Source organism: Somniosus microcephalus, chromosome 3 (assembly GCF_052327205.1).
Source record: "Somniosus microcephalus isolate GS21.2 chromosome 3, FLI_Smic_1.0, whole genome shotgun sequence".
In the NCBI taxonomy this organism is placed as follows: domain Eukaryota; kingdom Metazoa; phylum Chordata; class Chondrichthyes; order Squaliformes; family Somniosidae; genus Somniosus; species Somniosus microcephalus.
Window position 1 is genome coordinate 120,270,084 of NC_140989.1, and position 21,992 is coordinate 120,292,075.

General features: G+C 49.6%; 1 protein-coding gene across 1 annotated transcript in view; it reads right to left on the bottom strand.

The window, feature by feature from the left end:
• sytl3 (synaptotagmin-like 3) overlaps positions 1-21,992 on the bottom strand; it is a 189,476-nt gene that overhangs the window by 54,775 nt on the left and 112,709 nt on the right. Inside the window, exons 7-8 of the mRNA XM_085981537.1 lie at positions 12,232-12,304; positions 9,532-9,662 (exon numbers count right to left, since the gene is read on the bottom strand). Of these exons, the coding sequence (XP_085837663.1) occupies positions 9,532-9,662; positions 12,232-12,304 (204 nt within the window). The remainder of the gene's footprint in view (positions 1-9,531; positions 9,663-12,231; positions 12,305-21,992) is intronic.

Here is a 21,992-nt window from a genome sequence, read left to right on the forward strand (position 1 = left end):
TATAAACTCCCCAACCCATATTCACGGCCACCCCCTTGACCTTACGATCTCACGTGACCTCACTATTCCAATCACGTAAATCAAAGATGAGGCCATTTCTGATCACTTCCTTGTATCGCTCTCCATCCACAACCCCCTTCCCCCTCCCAACCCTACTTCCTTCTATGTCCACCCCTGAAAAAAACTCTCTCCCAATTAGCTTACAACTGCACTTCAAAATCCCACTGACTAGCCTTTGGCCCTGCATTCACCATAACATTTCTGCAGCTACCGATCTGCTCAACCCCACCCTCACCTCCACCTTTGATGCCCTAGTCCCCATTAAAACAATTACTCTCTCTCACCCTGGCCATTCCCCCTGGTATGGCCCTCAACTCTGCTCCCTTAAGTCCAAGGGACACAGACTTGAAAGGATATGGCAGACAACTGGGTTAGCCATTCACTGCCAGGTCTGGCTGGACCACATAAAGCACTATCAGGTCCTGGTCTCGTCTGCCAAAACTGCTCACTATTCCAGGATCAACCTGGAACGCAAAGATAACCCCCAGCTTCTTTTCTCTACTGAAAACCATCTTCTTAAACCCCTCTCCCCTATCTCCTCCACCCTCACCTCCAACAACAAACACAAGGAACTCATGGCCTTCTTTGTCACTATGATTGATGCCATCCAATTAGCTACCTAAGCTGCTTCCCTACTTTCCCCTACCCACTGGGCCAAACTTCCTCTAAGGTTGCCCCCACCCTAGCCCTGAACTCACATCTTTCTCTGGTTTCTCTCCTATCTCCTCTCATACCCTCTCCGAACTCATCTTGTCCATGAGACCCACCTCCTGCTCCCTAGACCCTATACCCACTAAACTGCTGACCACCCAACTTTGCTTCCTGGCTCCCATGTTAGCGGATATTATTAACGGTCCTCTCTCCCCCTCTTTCCCCCTCTCCATCAAATCTGCCATCATCACCGCTCTCTGCAAAAAAACAACCCTTGACCCCTCCGTCCTTGCAAAATAACGCCCCATCTCCAACCTCCCTTTCTTCTCCAAAGTCCTTGAACATGTTGTCGCCTCCCAGATCCGTGCCCGTCTTTCTGGGAACTTCATGTTTGAATCTCTCCAATCAGGTTTCCGCCCCTGCCATAGTTCTGAAATAGTTCTTATAAAGTCACAAGTGACATCCTATGTGACTGTGACGAAGGCAAATTATCCCTCCTCGTCCTTCTTGACCTGTCTATAGTCTTTGACACGGTTGACCACTCCATCCTCCTCCAACGCCTCTCCACCGTCATCCAGCTGGGTGGGACTGCACTCGTCTGGTTCCATTCTTATCTATACAGTCAAAGCCAGAGAATCACCTGCAATGGCTTCTCTTCCCACTCCTGCACCATTACCTCTGGTGTCCCCCAAGGATCTATCCTTGGCTCCCTCCTATGCCTCATCTACATGCTGCCCTTGGCGACATGATCCAAAAACGCAGCATCAGATTCCACATGTACGCAGACAACACCCAGCTCTACCTCATCACCACCTCTCTCGACCCCTCCGCAGTCTCTAAATTGTCAGACTGCTTGTCCGACATCCAGTACTGGATGAGCAGAAATTCCCTCCTACTAAATATTGGGAAGACCGGAGCCATTGTCTTCAGTCCCCGCCACAAACTCCGATCCCTAGCCACCGACTCAATCCCTCTCCCTGGCAACTGTCTGAGGATGAACCAGACTGTTCACAACCTTGGTGTCATATTTGACCCCGAGATGAGCTTCTGACCAGATATCCATGGCATCACTAAGACCGCCTATTTCCACCTCCATAACATCGTCCGATTCTGCCCCACCTCACTTCATCTGCTGCTGAAACCCTCAGCCAAGCATTTGTTACCGCTAGACTTGACTATTCCAACGCTCTCCTGGCCAGCCTCCCACTTTCTACCCTCCGTAAACTTGAGCTCATCCAAAACTTTGCTGCCCGTGTCCTAACTCGTACCAAGTCCTGTGTTCGCTAATCTGCATTGGTTCCGATTATGTCCGTGAATGATTGAGACACGGACAGCAGGAGTTGAACAAAACAAGTCTTTACTGGTGGAAGTCAATAGTGAAACTGAAAACACAGAGGCTCACTAGCGCCTTTTATACAGGGGAGGTCACTGCCGGTACTGCAGTCTGAGACCAGTTATTCTCTTAAAGGTACATACACAACAATTCCTCCCCTTTTAGATAAACAGTACATAACATTCATTTAACAACTAAATGATAACTAATTACAATCACAATTACGGTTGTTAGATACATTGGTTAAGTTTAAGCAATTATAAGTTCAGTCTTTGAGGAGGCTTCCTGATTCTGTCTGGATAATGCCTCTTTGGGGTATCAGGTTCTTCTGGCAATGTTGAGTCGGGATCAATGTCGTTGTTTGGTTCATCTGCTTCCAATATCACCGGTTCTGCGGTAGCTGCAATTGGTACGTCGATTTCGTTGCCAGGTGTATCAGATCGTGGTGTGGAGTTGACGTTTTCCAGTGACTCTAGAATCTGGTCAGCATGGCGTCTTACAATGCTCTCTCCAACGTCCACGGTATACATGAGAGGTCCTTGCCGTGTACAAATCGTTCCTGGCTGCCATTTCTCAGTGCGGTAGTCCCGGGCCAAAACTGGTTGACCTATCTTAAAACTCCTGGTCGGCCTTTCATTCATATTCTGAAGCTGCCTGTTCTCCACATCTCTTCGGACGTTTGGCTTACCAAATCCAAGCGGCATCATAGTCTTCGATTGAAGAACATCATGGCTGGAGTTTGGTTGGTAACCGCATGTGTCCACCTTGTGTTGTAGGGGTATATCTTCATTACACATTGCCTTGATAGCTTTCTTGAATGTTTGGACAAACCTCTCGGCCAATCGATTAGTGGCTGGATGATATGGGGCAGATGTGTAATGCTTAACACCATTGTTCTTTAAGAACCTCCGGAACTCTTCAGACACAAACTGTGGTCCATTGTCAGAGCAAATCTGTTCAGGCAGCCCATTCCTGGCGAATATGGTTCGTAAGACTGTGATAGTTCTTTCCGTGGTGGTTGAGGACATTTTTATTACCTCTGGCCACTTTGAATGTGCATCCACCGCAATTAAAAACATCGAGTCCATGAAGGGACCAGCAAAATCAATGTGCACCCTTTGCCATGGAGATGAGGGCCACTCCCATGGATGCAGAGGAGCTTGTGGTGGGGCGTTTTGGACCTTCTGGCATCCTGCACAGCTCTTGGTCATCTCTTCGATTTCTCTATCAATTCCCGGCCACCACACAAACGCTCTGGCTAAGTTCTTCATTTTTACCCCACCCAGATGACCCTCATGAAGCTCATTGAGCACTCTATCCGTCAACTTAGGTGGAATTACTACTCTGGATCCACACATCAAGGTTCCTCTACACACTGACAGCTGTTCTCTTCTCGGCGAGAATGCTGGCAGCAGTGGTTCGCCATGTGCTGGCCATCCCTTCACCGTTAAATCATAGACCCGTGATAGTGTCGGGTCATTCCGTGTTTCCTTTTCTATGTTTGCATTCGTCACAGGGAGACATTCGACTATGGTCGAGTGGAATAACTCCATTGGATCCACTGCAAGGTCTTCTTCTTCCACCGTCGGCAACGGTAGGCGTGACAATCCATCAGCATTGCCATGCTGTTTAGTTCCTTTGTACTCGATGTCATATTGGTGTGCCCCTAGGAAAAGGGACCACCTCTGCAGCCGTTGTGCTGTCATTATCGGTACGCCCTTCTGAGGGTTGAAAATGGAGACAAGAGGTTGATGATCGGTTAGTAGAGTAAATTTTTGATCGTGCAGGTAGTGATTGAACTTCTTCACCCCCCACACTAGGCTGAGGGCCTCTCTGTCAATCTGGGCGTAGTTACGCTCGGCAGAAGTTAACGAGCGTGACGCAAAAGCTATCGGCCTCTCTAAACCATCAAGGAATTTATGTGACAGTACCGCCCCAATGCCGTAGGGAGACGCATCACACGCCAGTCTGATCGGCAGTGCTGGGTTGTAGTGAGCCAATACTTCCCTTGAAGTGATTAAGTCCTTACTCTTCTGAAAGGCCCGCTTACAATCATCGCTCCATTTCCATGCTACCCCCATTCGTAGCAGGGCGTTCAGTGGGTGCAGAATTGTCGACAAATTCGTCAAAAACTTATGGTAGTAATTCACCAATCCGAGGAATGACCTCAGTTGCGACACATTTTCAGGTGCTGGGGCCTTAACAACCGCTTCAATTTTGTCAGGGGACTTATGTAACCCCTCTTCATCAATCACGTGGCCACAATACGATATCTGTTTCTTAAAAAACTCGCACTTGGGGCGGTTGGCTCGTAGCCCATGCTCCCGTAGTCTAGTGAGCACCTGTTCTAGGCTGTTAAGGTGTTCACTGTCGTCTTCACCTGTCACAAGGATGTCGTCCAAGTAACACCGAGTCCCCGGAATCCCTTGCAGGACTTGTTCCATCGCTCTTTGCCATATCGCCGGAGCCGATGCTACTCCGAATACCAATCGATGATACTGGTAAAGACCTTTGTGAGTGTTTATCGTGAGATACTTCCTAGAGGACTCTTCAACCTCCATCTGCAAATATGCTTGTGCTAGGTCAATTTTTGTAAAACGCTTCCCTCCAGACAGTGAGGCGAAGATGTCTTCTATCCTTGGAAGAGGATATTGTACTGTGTGAAGGACTGGGTTCACCGTCACCTTGAAATCCCCACAGATGCGAATCTTCCTTGGCTCCCCGGACTTATTGCTTAACGTTTTCTTCATGACAGGAACGATGGGTGTCGCCCACTCGCTCCAGTCGACCTTAGACAACACGCCTGCCTTCTCCAGATTCTCCAGCTCTGCCTCGACGGCTGGGCGAATTGCATATGGTACCGGTCTTGCTTTGAAAAACTTGGGAACTGCATTCTCTTCTATTTTTATCAAGGCGGTTACGCCTTTAAGCGTGCCCAGTTCTTGTTGAAATACCTCTTTGGCGTTAGCTAAGATTGTTGACAATCGTCCAGGAGTGACGTCTTCATCTTTTTTATTGTCCACCGTCATTGCATGAATGGAGTGCCAATCTAAGTTTATCTTCCTGATCCATTCACGTCCCAATAACGGTGGTCCACCATTTGGCAGTATGTAGAGATACAATTTCTGTATTTTCTTGCCGTTGTATTCGACAGGCACCCTTATTTTTCCTCTGGGGTATACTTTTTGCCCCGTATACGTCGTCAAGACGATGGATGTCTCTCTCAAGGGTATGAGTGAGAATAGCCGCTCGTAGTCTCGTCGATTCATGACGGTTAGCGCTGATCCTGTATCCAATTCCATTTTAACTTGGGACCCTGCTATCGTGAGGGTGACCCAAATGGTTCGGTGATCCTCTTTTGCGATTACGTTGTGAAGTTTGAGACAGCTTAGTCTCCTGTTCCCGGATTCACTATCGCTCATCTGGTCTTCGGAACTACTGTCCGTCATCTTTTGTACTTTCTTGTACGGTCCCTTAGTAGCCTTTTTGTTGTCGCTGGTCTTCTTCCCAGACCTGCAAACTCGTGCAATGTGTCCCATTTTTCCGCATTGCCTGCATATTTTGTCTTTGGACCAGCAGTCCTTCTGGTCATGGTTAGTTCTGCCGCAGCAATAACATTTTGCAAATCCCCGTGTCATTTCGTGGGTGCCGTATTCCTGCGGCTTTTGTTGAATTTCTGCAGCTCCCCTGGCTGCTGCTTCATACGATACTGCCACGCTGAAAGCCTTATCTAGCGTCAGCTCTTTCTCTGATAGTAACTTCTTCTGTGTTCCTTCACTCAGGAGTCCACAGACAAATTTGTCCCGTAGGGTATCTGCCAGTCCTTCTCTGAACTGGCAGTGTTTTGATAGCTTGCGTAGTTCCGTAAGGTACTCAGCATTGCTCTCATCTTTATGCTGAGTTCTCCTGTGGAATTTAAATCTTTCTGCTATCAACAGCGGTGCAGGGTTTAGGTGTTCCTGTAGGACAGCAACAATTTCGTTAAAACTCTTCGCCTTCGGTTTGGCTGGAGTAATCAGGTCCCGCAATAGGCCGTACGTTCTAGCGCCCATTAAGTTTAGCAATATCGATGCCTTTTTCTCCTCAGCTATTTCGTTTGCCTCGAAATATACCTCGACTCTTTCCACATACGTGGTCCAGTCCTCTATTGTATTATCAAAAGCAGTGATACAGCCAGTCTTCGGCATCTTGCAAATCTAAAATGGTGCCTCCGCGCTTTGCCTTCTTCCCCGATTTAACAAAATGGCGCCTCCTGCGCTTTGCCTTCTTCCCCGCTGATTAAGATGGCGCCTCCCGCGCTTTGCCTTCTTCCCCGCTGTTGCTAGCGCTGCTTTCCGCAGTTCCCGTTGCAACCTGCAGCTCCTCGCGGTTTCTTGTGCGTTTAATATTTCTTTTTTTAAATTATTTTCCCGTCGTGGAACAACCCTGTGGGATTCTTGCCTCCCTCTTCTCGGGTCTATACGCAGCCGGGCTTCGTAGCACCGGCCGCGCCCTGTGTGCTCCACCCTCTCTCTCTCTTCTTCCCGACAACGCTGCTCGGCCCCGTTGCAAACCACCCGCTCGAGTTCGCGACCGTCGCAGCCCAGGAAGGATCAGTGCACTACCTGCCACCAGCCCGATTAGCTGAAGCACCGTCGACAGGAACCAGGCCCCGCTTCCGACAGCTTCTCCAGCAATCTTCAACTCTGCTAACACAGGGGCGGATGCCCACGGTCGACGCCTGTTTCTACTGCCTCTTACTTTCTTTTCTTTCTGGCCTCGACCTCTGCTCACTTCACTGTAGGAATGGATCCCAGGAGGTGGTGCAGACTGTAGGTAGGTTCGCATCTGCTCGTTGCCAGTATTATGTCCGTGAATGATTGAGACACGGACAGCGGGAGTTGAACAAAACAAGTCTTTACTGGTGGAAGTCAATAGTGAAACTGAAAACACAGAGGCTCACTAGCGCCTTTTATACAGGGGTGGTCACTGCCAGTACTGCAGTCTGAGACCAGTTATTCTCTTAAAGGTACATACACAACAGTTCCCGATTAAGCAAAGCCTCAATTTTAAAATTCCCATCCTTGTTTTCAAATCCCTCCATGGTCCCGCCCCTCCCTATCTCTGTAATCTCCTCCAGCCCCACAACCCCCCAAGATCTCTGCGCTTCGCCAATTCTGGCCTCTTGAGCATCCCCAATTTTAATTGCCCCACCATCGGTGGCTGTGCCTTCAGCTGCCTAGGCCCTAAGCTCTGGAATTTCCTCTCTGAACCCTCCGCCTCTCTACCTCTCTTTCCTCCTTTAAGACGCTCTTTAAAACCTACCTCTTTGACTAAGCTTTTGGTCACCTGTCCTGATATCTCCTTATGTGGCTCGGTGTCAAATTTTGTTTGATAACGCTTCAGTGAAGCGCCTTGGGATGTTTTACTTCATTAAAGGTGCTGTATAAATACAAGTTATTGTTGTTGATGATATTAGGAAGGGTGAACAAAAGTTTGGTCAAAGAGATGGGTTTTAAGGAGACTTTTTAAGGAGGTGAGGGAGATAGAGGAACTTCGAGAGGTAATTCCAGAGAATGAGACCTAAGCGGCTGAAGGCATGGCTGCCAATAGTGGTGTGAAGGGAGGGAGGACGTACAAGAGGCCAGAATTGGAGGAACGGGGAGGTTTGAGAGAGGTTTGTGGGGTTGGAGGAGGTTACAACGATGGGGAGGGGTGAGGTCAAGGAGGGATTTAAACACGTAATGAGAATTTTAAATTAGAGGATGCTGGGGGACTGAGAGCCGACTTAGGTCAATGAGCACAGGAGTGATGGGTGAGTGGGACTTAGTGCAAGTTAGGATAGGGACAGCAGAGTTTGCTAGAAGTAAAATCATGGGGCCTGCAGCCTAAATTCCCAATGCAATTTTGTAAAATTATCCCTGTTCGGTACAGGAAAGGGGATAGCAGATATCTGGCCAAGAGTTTAAAGCTGTAATTCAGACTCCACTTCATTCCAAACCTGCTCAAACATTATTTATGTACTTTACCACACAAACTGACCTTTTGTTTAAACCACTACCTGGTAAACTCGCTGCCACCACCTCTCATCCCATCACCTGTACTAGACTCCAGATGCCAGTTACTTCTAGAAAACAGTGCTATCCCACCCTCCAGAACAGGGCCGAATGTCCAAATCCCAGCTCACCGCCCCTCCCCCGCAATATTGGGACACTGTGGGCGTAAAGTTACTGGAGGGAAATCGCGAGCAGCGACGGATGAGGCTCCCTGTCAGGATCAGAGATTTGAAAAACTGTCCCTTATGTGCTTCGCGGGCCTGGTACAATTAGAAGGGTTCATTCCGTGGGGCTCCGGTATTGGTGGGGACCCTCACGGGCGGTGAGCACGGGTCCCAGTAACTGAGCTATAGTGTTACAGCCCCAGAAAACTGGCAGAGCCTCACAAATTCAACATTTGCATTGTATAGGGAGCTTGAGGAGTTCCTGCAAGTGGCAAACAATCTACCTGCAGAGGCTTGGTGGATCATTTGAGGCTGTGTCGTCCCATCTACATGGTCTCCTAGAGTTTTGCTTGATCGCCTTTAGGGGTTGGAGAGGAATTTCGCAGAGTTTTTTTTCCTAAATTGGCCTCAGGTTTTCTTCTCTGTTTTCCTGCCTCTTGCAGGAGATCGCTTGGCTTTGTGAAGTGATGGGGGTGATGGCATGCTGAAGTTATACGGGACAGGCTCGTTGGACCAGCTAGTCTTTCCCTGTCCATTCTCGTATGTTCCTATAGGCATCCTGTTAGGATCTGACTTGACTCTGGAGCGAACTGTCGTGAGACTCTCCCTGGAGGGGGTTTCACTTCAGGCCTTACCTCCAGATTTACACCAGGAAGTAAAGAAAGAAAGACTTGCATTTATATAGCGCCTTTCACGACCACAGGACATCCCAAAGTGCTTTACAGCCAATGAAGTACTTTTGAAGTGGAGTCACTGTTGTAATGTAGGAAACGCAGCAGCCAATTTACGCACAGCAAGCTCCCACAAACAGCAATGTGATAATGACCAGATAATCTGTTTTAGTGATGTTGATTGAGGGATAAATATTGGCCAGGACACCGGTGATAACTCACCTGCTCTTCTTTGAAATAGTGCCATGGGATCTTTTACGTCCACCCGAGAGGCCTCGGTTTAACGTCTCATCCGAAAGACGGGACCTCCGACAGTGCGGCATTCCCTCAGCACTGCTGTGTGCAAATTGGCTACCACGTTTCCCACATTACAACAGTGACTCCACTTCAAAAGTACTTCATTGGCTGTAAAGCACTTGAGACATCCGGTGGTCATGAAAGGCGCTATAGAAATGCAAGTCTTTCTTTCTTTCTTTTGCACTGGAATGTCAGCCTAGATTTTTGTGCTCAAGTCTCTGGAGTGGGACTTAAACCCACGACCTTTGGACTAAACTTGTAGTGGAAATGCTCCGTAAATCATCACGCTAACTTTCCTAAAAGTATTGTGCAGACCATACCTTGCTCGTGTTGGCTATGGCTGTGTCCGACTGACTTCTCCTCTCTTTTTTCAGCTCATGGTCTTCTGTCCCATAATTGGCTGTGAGAAATTTGCCGTCCTTCATCACATCTTCATGGGACTTGGAGATTTCTAGAGAGATCCAAATGTTAAAGACAAGTTAGAATACTTTAGCACAAAAAGCATTTTGTTCGGCAACTTTTTCAATACTAATTTACTTCAGACGAGAACACAGAGCTAGATTTATTAGTGGAACAGAGAACCCTCATAAAGTACTTGAAAATGTACCAAATACACATTTCTTCATGACTAGAAGAACCGATTTTAACCTGGGCTGTGTTCTCTGTGAGTTGGCGGGATGGAGGGGTGGTGTGGGCACGGACTCATTGGCGTGAGGCCTGGGCTTTTTTAAGGTCCTGGCCTCAGTTTAAAATTTAATGATGTCAAGGCCAGCAAGCAGGAGTGGATTAGGGTGAGAAATGGATGCTGCTGGGAAGCCAAGGGAACAGTCCTCAGCATGGGATTAGGGGTGGGGGGGGGGTGGTGTTGCAGAGCCGATGCCGGACAGGGGCGGGAAAGGCGAGATTGTGGCAAGAGAGGCCCAATGATTCTTTGTGGGGCTCTGAGAGCACTTCTGCTCTTCTGAAAACCCCAAGGAATCCTTCCAAAAATAAAAAAAATTAACTTACCTTGGCCTGCACCAGGTTTCACAGAATCACACAGAATCACAGAAACCCCACAGTGCAGATAGAGGCCATTTCGGCCCATCGAGCCTGCACCGACACATATCCCACCCGATCCCCGTAACCCCTACACCAACACATATCCCACCCTATCCCCGTAACCCCACGTATTTAATCCCCCTAACACTAAGGGTCAATTTATCATAGCCAATCAACCTAACCCGCACATCTTTGGACTGTGGGAGGAAACCAGAGCACCCGGAGGAAACCCACGCAAACACGCACTGGCAGCTTTGGCGCTGTGCACATCTCCCGCCATTTTAAGTTAAAATTGCGGCACGCCACCGGTGATGTCCTCGAGCCGTGTCTGTGGAGAGTGGCCTCCATGCTGCCGGAATCCCAGCAGTTATAATGGCAGCGGGCGGGGGTGCGAGCGCGTTTGGAGCGCGTCGCAAATCCCCCGACCGGTATTTGAACCACTCGCCTGTCTTGTTTGTGCTGGCGGGCTGGGTAAAAATGGGGCCTGGAAATCCCAAGTCATTTTGGGTTTCGAGCTGCCTACCCTGCTTCAGATATTGTAAAGTTAGTTGTAGTTTGTCTCATTAAAATGGAGAGCAACAGATAATGCTGATTCATCAGTTGAATACACAAGTTGAAAAGTTGTTCTTGCACTTTACTCTGCGACAACTTCAGTTTCTCTCTTCTGCTCACCATGTAGCAAAGGTTCCTCACCCTTTCTAAGTCTTGGCGTAGATGCATGAACATCTTCATTCTGGAATGGACTCGGTCCTCCTTCTGCTGACCCAAGCAATTTTTTTTGTCTTCCTTCGGAGGTAGCAGTGTTTTACTGAAATTGCTCTTCCACTTTAGCTTCCAGTACTCAAATATATAATCTACCACGTGCTCGGAGAGATGCAGTTCACCAGACGTGCGGCAACTTTTACGATGTGCCGTATGGTGCCAAAATCCTTTAGAATTATAGCTTTAAAATGTGACTAGATAGAGATCTTTTGGGTTGAATTATTTTTTTGTGAAGCCATTATGGAAATGTTTTAAATTCAAACTTTTAAAAAATTGGTTTCTGCAACTGAATCTTCCAAATCCAAATTTCACTCTATGTCTGGAAATAAGCATGTCAGCACATCCAGGCAGCACTAGATGTGTGCTACACAGTATCGTGGATATAATCAACATGAAAACAAATTGTTTTCTTCCAACAAATCTACACAGAATTCACTGACCAGTGTCTTAAGTACAGCTTTACACAAAAAACATTAGAACGACTTTGCTCTGACACAAAAGGGGAGATTTTACACTTTGGTGGTCTCGATGCACATCAAGAAATTGTATTTCCCCAGCCCAGGATTCTCCATCTATTAAACATCTCCCCTACAGCCTACAACCAAAACATTAACCCAGGGATGGTGTTAGGACCGTGCAATCGCACAGGGCCCTGGACCAATCAATGGCCCCAAGCGGATCAGTGAGAAGTTTGTCTTGTTTAAGGGAGGGGCCCCAAACCGATCCTTTGCCCTGGGCCCCCACAAGGCAAAAAAACACACCTGCTTTAACCTGGCTTTCTTCTTTACAGGTACTGGTAGGCCTGCTGTGCATTCACAACAACAGGTGTATTTATATAGCGCCTTTAACATCGTAAAACGTCCCAAGGCGCTTCACAGGAACGTTATGAGACAAAAATTGACACTGAGCCTAAGAAGGAGGTCTTAGAGCATCTTACGTTTTTATTTCAGATTTCCAGCATTTGCAGGGTTTTTTTAAATTCTGCTAACTTGCCACAATTTGCTTAGAATTGTGCTTTGAATGTTGGCCATTTCAAGATGGAGTCATGTTTCTCGGTTACAAGGGAACATCAGAATTTGTGTCTTGGAGAAAGACCACTAAATCTCACCGGATGACCTCAAATCAAAGTGCTACAAAGAGCCAAATATTTAACCCCTTGTAAGAAGGGAGTTCAAACAAGACACCAAAAATGGAGAGATGGAGCATAGTTGACTTACGTTTGATGTGGCCAGTGAGAGACCAGAACAAATTCTCCATAGATCTAGTGAATCCTTTCGATTGCCTGCCCTCCTAGGAATCATCAAATCACCTTTGATCAGTTGTGCAGTCCTGAAACAGTCCACTCAGTTTAGCAGTGATTTTTTAAAATCAAACAGAGCAACATAAATAGATGAAATTTATCTTTCAACATGTACAATTATCCATGGTACTCTTCGAACCTGAAGCTCATTAATCCTTTGACCTGTAATTCTGTGCCATCCTGGAGAGATTGTAAATGTTGAAAGTCTAGGCCTAGAAATTGGATATGGCCCGAAAACGGGCGGTGTCATGGCCCAGCGCTCTTTGGCTGTGCCCGTCCAAAGTGGTCCAGGCAGCACGCAAAATGCGAGCTGCCTGCTCATTTACATGGTTGTAGCGCTGATCTCAGTGCTAAATGTGCTGCTGATTGGTTTACCACTCAACAGGTGAGCCAATATCGGGTGCAGTCTAATGCCAATAATGTTTGGCCTAGTCTTTCTCCACTACTTAAAGGGGAGGTGCTTTGATGCAGCAGCACCTCATTGTCATTGGAGTTGGAGTTGGAATTGGAATTGCAGTTGCAGTTGGAACACATAGCGGAGCACCAGCAAAGAGAACGAGCCAGAAGATTCTCCGATGCGGCTCTGGAGGCATTGGTACTGGCAGTAGAGTGGAAGCTGGCTGTCCTGTTCCCACAGGGTCACAAGAAGTCATCAGCCCATACATCGAGAAGGCTGTGGCAAGAGATAGCTGGGTGCGTCATGGCCAACAGTGTCGCACCAAGGACATGAATCCAGTGCCGCAAGAGGTTTAATGACCTCACACAGCAGGTCAAGGTGAGTGAAGGCTTCAGCAAATGCCATATCCCACCATCTGCACCACAAGCCTCACACACTGCTCAATGCACCACACCACCATCACTCACCTACCAAAAATCCCTACCTATAAAAGAAAAAGAAAGACAATTTGCGCACAGCAAGCTCCCACAAACAGCAATGTGATAATGACCAGATAATCTGATTTGTTATGTTGGTCACTACTCGGGCCATCACCACTCGGACCTCACAATCATGGCTTCATTTCACCCTCACAACCTTACCACTACTGCAAAACTCACACCCACATTTCACACCTTGCACACGCTGACAGCTATTCAACAATGGCAGGCACATCACCCAAACACATTGCACCACACTCACTGACACACTTTCCTTTCTCTTGCAGGCCAAGGCAGCTCACAATCGCTGCTAGCAGTCTACTTTACAGACCCTAAGCCAACTGGAGGAGACGGTGCTCGACATCATTGGAAGGGAAGTCACCAAGTCCATGGCAATGGGCGAAGTTGAACCCCTTGGGGACAATAACAGTAAGCTCATTCCTAATCCTTCTTCTCACATCCTACTTCCCCCTCATCCCACAATCTCTTCTCACTTACAAGCTGCTGATGCTGAATGCATGGATATCTTGCTTCCCCCCTCCTCCCCTCACCATAAGCCAACTCTTGTGTCTTTGGGCTTCGCCTGTCCCCGAAGTATTGGAGGAGAGTGGAGATGAAGAAGGCGGCACACCGTCACTGCATCCGACACCTGCAGACACCAGCTCAGAAACTGGCACTGCGCGGAATGTAGAGGGTAGTAAAGATGCGGGATCTGCACATGGTGAGGCACCGGGCATGAGTGGGCCGCAGCCAGGCCAATGGGAAAGGATAGCTCGGGGACCAGCTCCCCGGAGGGTGAGTTCGCGCATGAGCTTTGCTGCACAGGACTCAGATGAGGACCTCGATGGGGCGGCTTTCAGAAGAAGGCTAATGGGCGTGCATACTGAATTGCTAGGTGCAATGGCAAGCCTGCCAGAAAGCCTCTTGTCAGTGTCAAGGAGCTTGGAGGAGTTTGGCTCCAACATTGGGCGGGGCTTTGCGCAGAGCTTGGAGTCCATGATTTACAGGCTGGAAATGATGGACAACCTTGTGGACCAAGCAATGCTGCTGGGTGTGACAGGCGATGTCGCAACCTCCATTGCAGCACAGGCGGAAGCAACCCAACGTCTCACTGCTGCAGTGGAAGCGCAGACTGCTCTCCTGCAGTCTCAGCTTGCTGCCACTCAAGATCAGACTGCTGCCATCGTGGCTGGGTTTACAAGTGTTAAAGGGGGCTTGCAGGGTGTCACAGCAGCCCAGCAATCTGTCCTCCAATAGATTGCTAGGAATGCTGAGGCACCGCCCCGGGGGAGTGGCAGTGTGTCTGTGGAGCAGGAACTGGATGTCCCCTTTCAGGTAAGCAGCATTCCTATTCCCACCACTGCCACTCCACCAGTGCCCTTGCCCTTACCTGTCAGCCAGCCAGCCCAGACTGCTGCCGCCTGTGCTGAGGTGGCACAGTCTACAGCCGGGCCTTCTAGGTAAACAGCCAGTCGAGGTTGTCCTGCAAGGCCATCTGAAGTCTCCCCCACAAAAACTCAGCAGCCTTGCACCAGCCATGGATGCTGCCACTGGGGGAGCACTTTGTAGAAGCAGCAGGGTAGGAATGGGCACACGAATGACAGGCACTAAGGGATTGAACAAGGGTATTTGTTGATAAATAATTTAAATTGAATAGTTATATAGTTATAAATGTATTAATTTTGTTTGGATGTTTGTTTAGTGGTGGCTCTCATTTCAGCTTTGTGTCCAGGAGGACACTGTGATATTCCGTGACTGAGGGATGGTATGATGGGGATGTGGTTGGTGGGGATGTGGTGACCAATGGGGATCTGGGGTTTCATTCACTTGAATCAGAGTCTGATGAGGCGTTCAGGGACAACCCGTGCGGAAGGCAGATTTGCTGCCTGCCTCCTCTCTTCCTCCTCTTTCTCCTCCTCTTCTCTTCCTCCTGAGGTGGTCCCACAATCCCTGCTGGCAAGGGCTGCACCCTCATGATGGCCAATTTGTGGAGCATGCGGCAGACCACCACAAAATGGACACCCGCTGGAGGGCTCCTCCCGAGCGGACAAGGCAACGGAACTGTTGCTTCACCAGCCCGATGGTCTGCTCGATGATGTTCCTCGTGGCACCATGGTTCTCATTATATGAGTGCTGGGCAGGAGTGTTGGGGTTACGGAGGGGAGTCATCAGCCAAGTGCAGAGTGGATAATTGCTGGCACACCGGACTGGCGCAGGATGAAGGCATCAGGATAGCGGGCATTGACCTTCAGAATGCGATGGGCATTGTCGCACAACAATGATCCCTTTAAATAACGCTGCTGGGGGCTCCTTCCTGCTTGTGGACGCTTGGTCAGCTGGTTGTAATTAACACAGGCCGCTAAGTTGAGCGATGAACTCCAAAATGGTAGATCGGGCATCAGGTGAGCGCTGCACACTCACTGACATCACAATCTACATATCCCTAGCGAGCACGGACATCGGCAGCACTGCCACCCAGCTGAAAATGGCAGCTGCCGAGGGACCCACTGGAAGTGGGGCGGAAGTGAGGCGGCCACCATTTTTTTGCTGAATGGGCTTTAACAGCCAGCGCTAACACCTCCAATTTCTAGGCTCTAGTGTTTACTTTCACCAACTTTTTAAAATAATTTTTCAATTAAAAGAAGCACACAGGATGCAACAGGTTATAGCAATAATTAGGCAAATATTAAGGCACAAGGGTAAATGAAACAAAAAAAGACAGAATTCACCAGATAGCATAAAAATTTAGAAGGATATAATGACAGTTAAGGGTTAGCAGTGGAAATTTTCTGAGGCATCAGTCCCAGAAGATAAAGAGAGGCTGGAGTTCAGGGGACTTCATAATTTAAAATAAAGGCATCACCTGGAACTGGTTTTGAGAACACACACCATATATCCAGGGTTCAGTGCCTATCTCGAGTGGGTTACAGAGAGGCAAGATTGCTGTTCAAGCTCTAGACCACCAAATGGTGGGACCACCATTCTATGGTACATGTCTATGCTGAAGGGGGGTGGTGGCATTACACTTGTCCATTTGTTTCATGGTGAGTTGTGCCACTCACCACACTTGTGAGGCGCTCCTGACACCTGTTATTTGCCTCGCGAGGGCTCCAAGCCTGTCAGTTGTGTAATGACCAACTACACTCCCTCGGTGTGGGGAGAAGGTATTGGAGTAAACAAGGGCTTGCTTAGAGTAATGGTGACTCCAAGCCTGGCAATGGCAGTTTGGAACTGAGTCACTCTCTCTGTGGCAGATTCGGTGCACCAATATCTTAACTAAGCAGGTTCACAGTACTGCAGAGCACTATTAATGATTGGCCAGGCAGCTTGACTCATTAAGGGAACCTGGAGGGATAGACTTCTCACTGGGAGTTCCAGATAACCATGCAAACCATTGCCCTAAAGAGTAGGGTGGTCCTAGCTGGACAAACAACAGGAAGCTTATATGTGCTGTTCTGGTTAATTGCAGCAGTCCAGCAGTACTCTTATACACAGTTGGAACTTGCGGAACCTTGGGTGTAACAACCTGTGCCTTAGCTTTCTAGACTTAAACGTCCCCGCAGAGAGAGAGTGTGCACTCCCGATTAGGCAGACATCCTACCTGTATGGATTTTATGGCGATGGGCTTTCCCATGTGTCAGACACTTGGCTGTACCCCTCTGCCTGGAAAGAGGGGTTGGGGGCGGGGGCAAGTGAAAGTCCTCTCGAAGTTGTCTACCATATTTAACAAATGTATGGTACTACAGTTTACAAAGGGTTAAGGTTTAAGGGTTAGGGTTCTTTGAAGGGAAGTCTCAGAGCATAAAGTGCTAAGTGTAACACTTTACATAACAGATTGCGGATTGTGTCTAATAGTGTAATTAGCAATGGATGAGGTGTCGACTGGCATTCCATTTTTGGCACTCTTCTGCCTCAGAATTACCTTCAGTCTGATTTCTCCTTAGACCTTCACCCCAGCAGTTGATTAACAGGGGAGCCTATCTTTGAAAGAAAACAATCTCACAGAATTTGATTGGATTTTGAAAAGCTCCCTCCTCCTCTCTGGACTGGACAATCTGCTCAGAATTTCAGAAGCAACACTTCTCCCAGATTTACAGGTGATGTAGAACCTGTTAACAGCCTAGATCTGCCTGTTCCATATCATTTACTATCTTATACATCTCTACAAAGTCCATCTTCTTTCAACGCTCAATAGCCCTGATACGCTTATCAATTACTTCATAAAAGGTGATGAGTCGAAGAAGAGATGATGAGTCGAAAGAAGAGATGAATAAGGCTTTTATTAGCTAAGAAGAGACCATGCTTCTTCGTGAGTGACTGAACAAGTCTGAACGAAACCCACACAGTGGTGGGTGGAGTCAGCTGAGGCATGCCTCCATACACAGCGCCACCTAGAGGTGGCAATATACAATACAGTGGTTTACCACATTCACCCCTTGTTTAATGTGAAGTCCGGCGGGGTGAAGGGTACTACAAGTTAAGTCTATCAGGAGGCCTTGTCTGACGTCCTGATCGTCGTGGTGGCGGCGGTGGTGTTGCAGCATCCGACGTCGGGTCTGGTGTCTGGGTGGTTGGCGAAGATTCCTGGGGCTTTGGCATGCCGTCTGCAGGGGTTGGGTTGGGAGGGGTGGTGGGGGATAACAGTGGTAAGGGGGATAACGGTGGTAAGGGGGATAACGGTGGTAATTCAGGGGTACCCGAGGGTGCGAGATCTCGTATGGAGACCGTGTCCTCCCGCCCGTCTGGGTATGTCACCCAGGCATACTGGGGGTTGGCGTGTAGGAGGTGCACCCGCTCGACCAGGGGGTCCGTTTTATGCGTCCTCACGTGCCTCCGCAGTAGGACGGGCCCAGGAGAAGTCAACCATGCCGGTAGCGAGGTTCCCGATGTAGACTTCCGGGGGAAAACGAACATTTTCTCATGAGGGGTCGCATTAGTGGCAGTACAAAGCAGTGACCGAATGGAGTGAAGCGCTGCAGGGAGGACCTCCTGCCAGCGGGAGGTCGGAAGGCCCTTAGATTTTAGTGCTAAGAGGACTGCCTTCCAAACCGTCGCGTTCTCCCTTTCCACCTGGCCGTTCCCCCGGGGGTTGTAACTGGTGGTCCTGCTCGTGGCGATACCTCTTGTTAGCAGGTACTGCCGAAGTTCGTCGCTCATGAACGATGAGCCCCTGTCGCTATGTATATAGCTGGGGAACCCGAACAGAGCGAAGATGTCATTCAGACACTTGATGACCGTGGTACTGGTCATGTCTGGGCAAGGGATGGCAAAGGGGAAACGGGAGTACTCATCAACTATGTTGAGGAAGTACACATTGCGGTCAGCGGAGGGGAGGGGCCCTTTAAAATCGACGCTCAGGCGTTCGAAGGGGCGGGTGGCCTTGATCAGGCTTGCTCTGTCCGGCCTATAGAAGTGCGGTTTGCACTCGGCGCAGATTTGGCAGCTCTTGGTCATGGTCCTGACCTCCTCGATGGAGTAGGGCAGGTTACGGGATTTGATAAAATGGAAAAACCTGGTGACCCCCGGGTGGCAGAGGTCATTGTGGAGGGACTGCAGCCTATCACTCTGCGCGTTGGCGCATGTACCACGTGATAGGGCATCTGGGGGCTCATTGAGTTTCCCTGGCCGATACAAGATATCATAATTGTAGGTGGAGAGTTCGATTCTCCACCTCAAGATCTTGTCGTTCTTGATTTTACCCCTCTGCTTATTATTAAACATAAAAGCTACTGAACGCTGGTCAGTGAGCAGGGTAAATCGTTTCCCGGCCAGGTAATGCCTCCAGTGACGCACCGCTTCTACAATAGCCTGGGCCTCCTTTTCGACGGAGGAGTGTCTCGTCTCGGGGCCCTGGAGGGTCCTTGAGAAAAAGGCCACGGGTCTGCCCGCCTGGTTAAGGGTCGCGGCTAGGGCGAAGTCGGAGGCATCGCTCTCCACTTGGAAGGGGATGGACTCATCCACCGCGTGCATTGCGGCCTTCGCGATATCGTTCTTGATAAGAGTGAAGGCTGCACACGCCTCTGGTGTCAGGGGGAAGGAGGTGGCTTTGATGAGGGGCCTGGCTTTGTCTGCATAGAGGGGCACCCACTGGGCGTAGTAGGAGAAAAACCCCAGGCATCTCTTCAGTGCTTTTTGGCAGTGGGGAAGGGGTAGCTCCATTAGGGGGCGCATTCTGTCGGGGTCGGGCCCGATGACTCCGTTCTCCACCACGCAGCCGAGGATGGCCAGGCGCTTGGTGTGAAACATACATTTTTCCTTATTGTACGTTAGGTTCAGCCGTTGGGCCGTACAGAGGAAATTTGCTAGATTAACGTCGTGGTCCTGCTGGTCGTGGCCGCAGATGGTGACGTTATCCAAATAGGGGAAGGTTGCCCGCAGCGCGTTCTGGTCAACCATTCGGTCCATCTCCCTTTGGAAGACCGAAACCCCGTTGGTGACGCCGAAGGGGACCCTAAGGAAGTGGTAGAGGCGGCCGTTTGCCTCGAAGGCAGTATACTGGCGGTCCTCATGGCGGATGGGCAGCTGGTGGTACGCTGACTTAAGGTCGATGGTGGAGAATACTTTGTATTGCGCAATCTGATTGACCATATCAGATATGCGAGGGAGGGGGTACGCGTCCAGCTGGGTGTACCGGTTTATGGTTTGGCTGTAGTCGATTACCATGCGGCGTTTTGCAGTGGTTTTAACGACTACAACCTGGGCTCGCCAGGGGCTAGTGCTACCTTCGATAATGCCCTCCTTCAAGAGCCGCTCCACCTCAGAGCTGATAAAAGCTCTGTCCCCGGCACTGTACCGCCTGCTTTTGGTAGCGATGGGTTTACAGTCGCGGGTGAGGTTAGCGAACAGGGGAGGGGGGGGGACTTTTAATGTGGAAAGGCTGCAGGTGGTTTGCAGCGGGCGATTTAAAAGTTGTTGGTTGCAGACTGTGAGTGGGGGGAGGGGTCCACCGTATGCTGGTGTGACACTCTTAAGGTGGCACTGAAAATCCAACCCTAGCAGGACGGCAGCGCAAAGACGGGGCAGGACTAGCAGTTTAAATTTTTGATATTCAGTGCCCCCTACTGACAGGGTCACCACACAGTAGCCGCTGATGTCCATTGACTGGGACTTGGACGCCATAGAAATGCGATGGTGCGTTGGCAGAATCGTGAGGGAGTGGCTACGTACCGTGTCGGGGTGGACGAAACTCTCTGTGCTCCCGCTGTCGATCAGGCAACTGGTGGCGCGGCCGTTTACCGCGATATCCATCATGGAGCTGGATAGATGGTGAGGGTGGCCTTGATCCAGCGTCACGGAGGCCAGTATGTGGCTTAGTGAGTCACTATAGTCATCCGCCGAGACGGTGGTCGGTTCCGGTGACGAAATGGCGGTTGAGTGCGTTGGATACGATGGCGGCGGATGCCATGCGGCCGGGGGTACACAAAATGGCGGATAAGATGGCTGCTCCCACGGCCCGCACGCTGCGCTGCTGGCTGGCTTCCCCTTGCAGGCGTTAGCATAATGGCCTTTCTTCCCGCAGCCCGAGCAGGTAGCTGTCTTAGCTGGGCAGTGCGCTCTGGGATGTTTTAACTGGCCACAGAAATAGCATTTTTGGGCCTGGTTACTGGGCATCGAAGCAGTTCTTACCGGAGGCTGCTGTCTCGGTTGGGTCGCTGCAGCGGTTGGTGCCGGGGGCGGCGGTCCCGTGTCCCACGGTTTCGATTGCCATGTCTCGGCGCCGTTACGGGGGTATGCCTCGAGGTTTCGGTGGGCCTCCTCTAACGAGAGCGCAAGGGCAATGGCCGTCTTCAGGTCGGGTTCCTTGCTTTCTAGCAGTCTCTGCCGGGTGTGGTCTGACTGGAGGCCCCTGACGAAGGCATCACAGGCGAGTCCCTGCGCGTGCTCCACAGCCGTTACCGCTTTACAATCGCAGTCTCTGCAGAGTGCCAGTAGCGCCCGTGCAAATGCCCCTACCGATTCTCCCGGTTGCTGCCTGCGGGATCCCAAGAGGTGTCGGGCGTAAATTGTGTTCACTGGGCGCGTATATTGCCCTTTTAGTAGCTCGAGGGCCGCCACGTACGTATTAGAGTCCCGGATTAGCATATATACTTGATGGCTCACCTGGGCGGTCAAAATTTTCAGTTTGTGATCCTCCTCTGTAACCTGTGAGATTGCGAGGAAGGATTCAAAGCAGCTCAGCCAGTGTTCAAACTTGGCTGATGCACCCACATCTTGAGGGTCGAGGTCCAGGCGTGGTGGTCTGAGGGCTCTCAGCAATGTCTGCTGTATCCGTTGCTGTTGTTGCTCCTCAGGTGTCGCCATTTAACTTTTAGCTAATAAAATTGATACGCTTATCAATTACTTCATAAAAGGTGATGAGTCGAAGAAGAGATGATGAGTCGAAAGAAGAGATGAATAAGGCTTTTATTAGCTAAGAAGAGACCATGCTTCTTCGTGAGTGACTGAACAAGTCTGAACGAAACCCACACAGTGGTGGGTGGAGTCAGCTGAGGCATGCCTCCATACACAGCGCCACCCAGAGGTGGCAATATACAATACAGTGGTTTACCACAAGCCCAAGCCTTCTTTCTTTTTTCTTAACTCAGTCTTCTGAGGCTAGGCACCAGCCTTGTGGCTCTTTTCTGCACTGACTCCAGAGGGGGTAGAATACCAGAATGAACTGGGGGAGGGGGTAGAATACCAGAATGAACTGGGGGAGGGGGTAGAATACCAGAATGAACTGGGGGAGGAGGTAGAATACCAGAATGAACTGGGGGAGGAGGTAGAATGCCAGAATGAACTGGGGGAGGGGTTAGAATACCA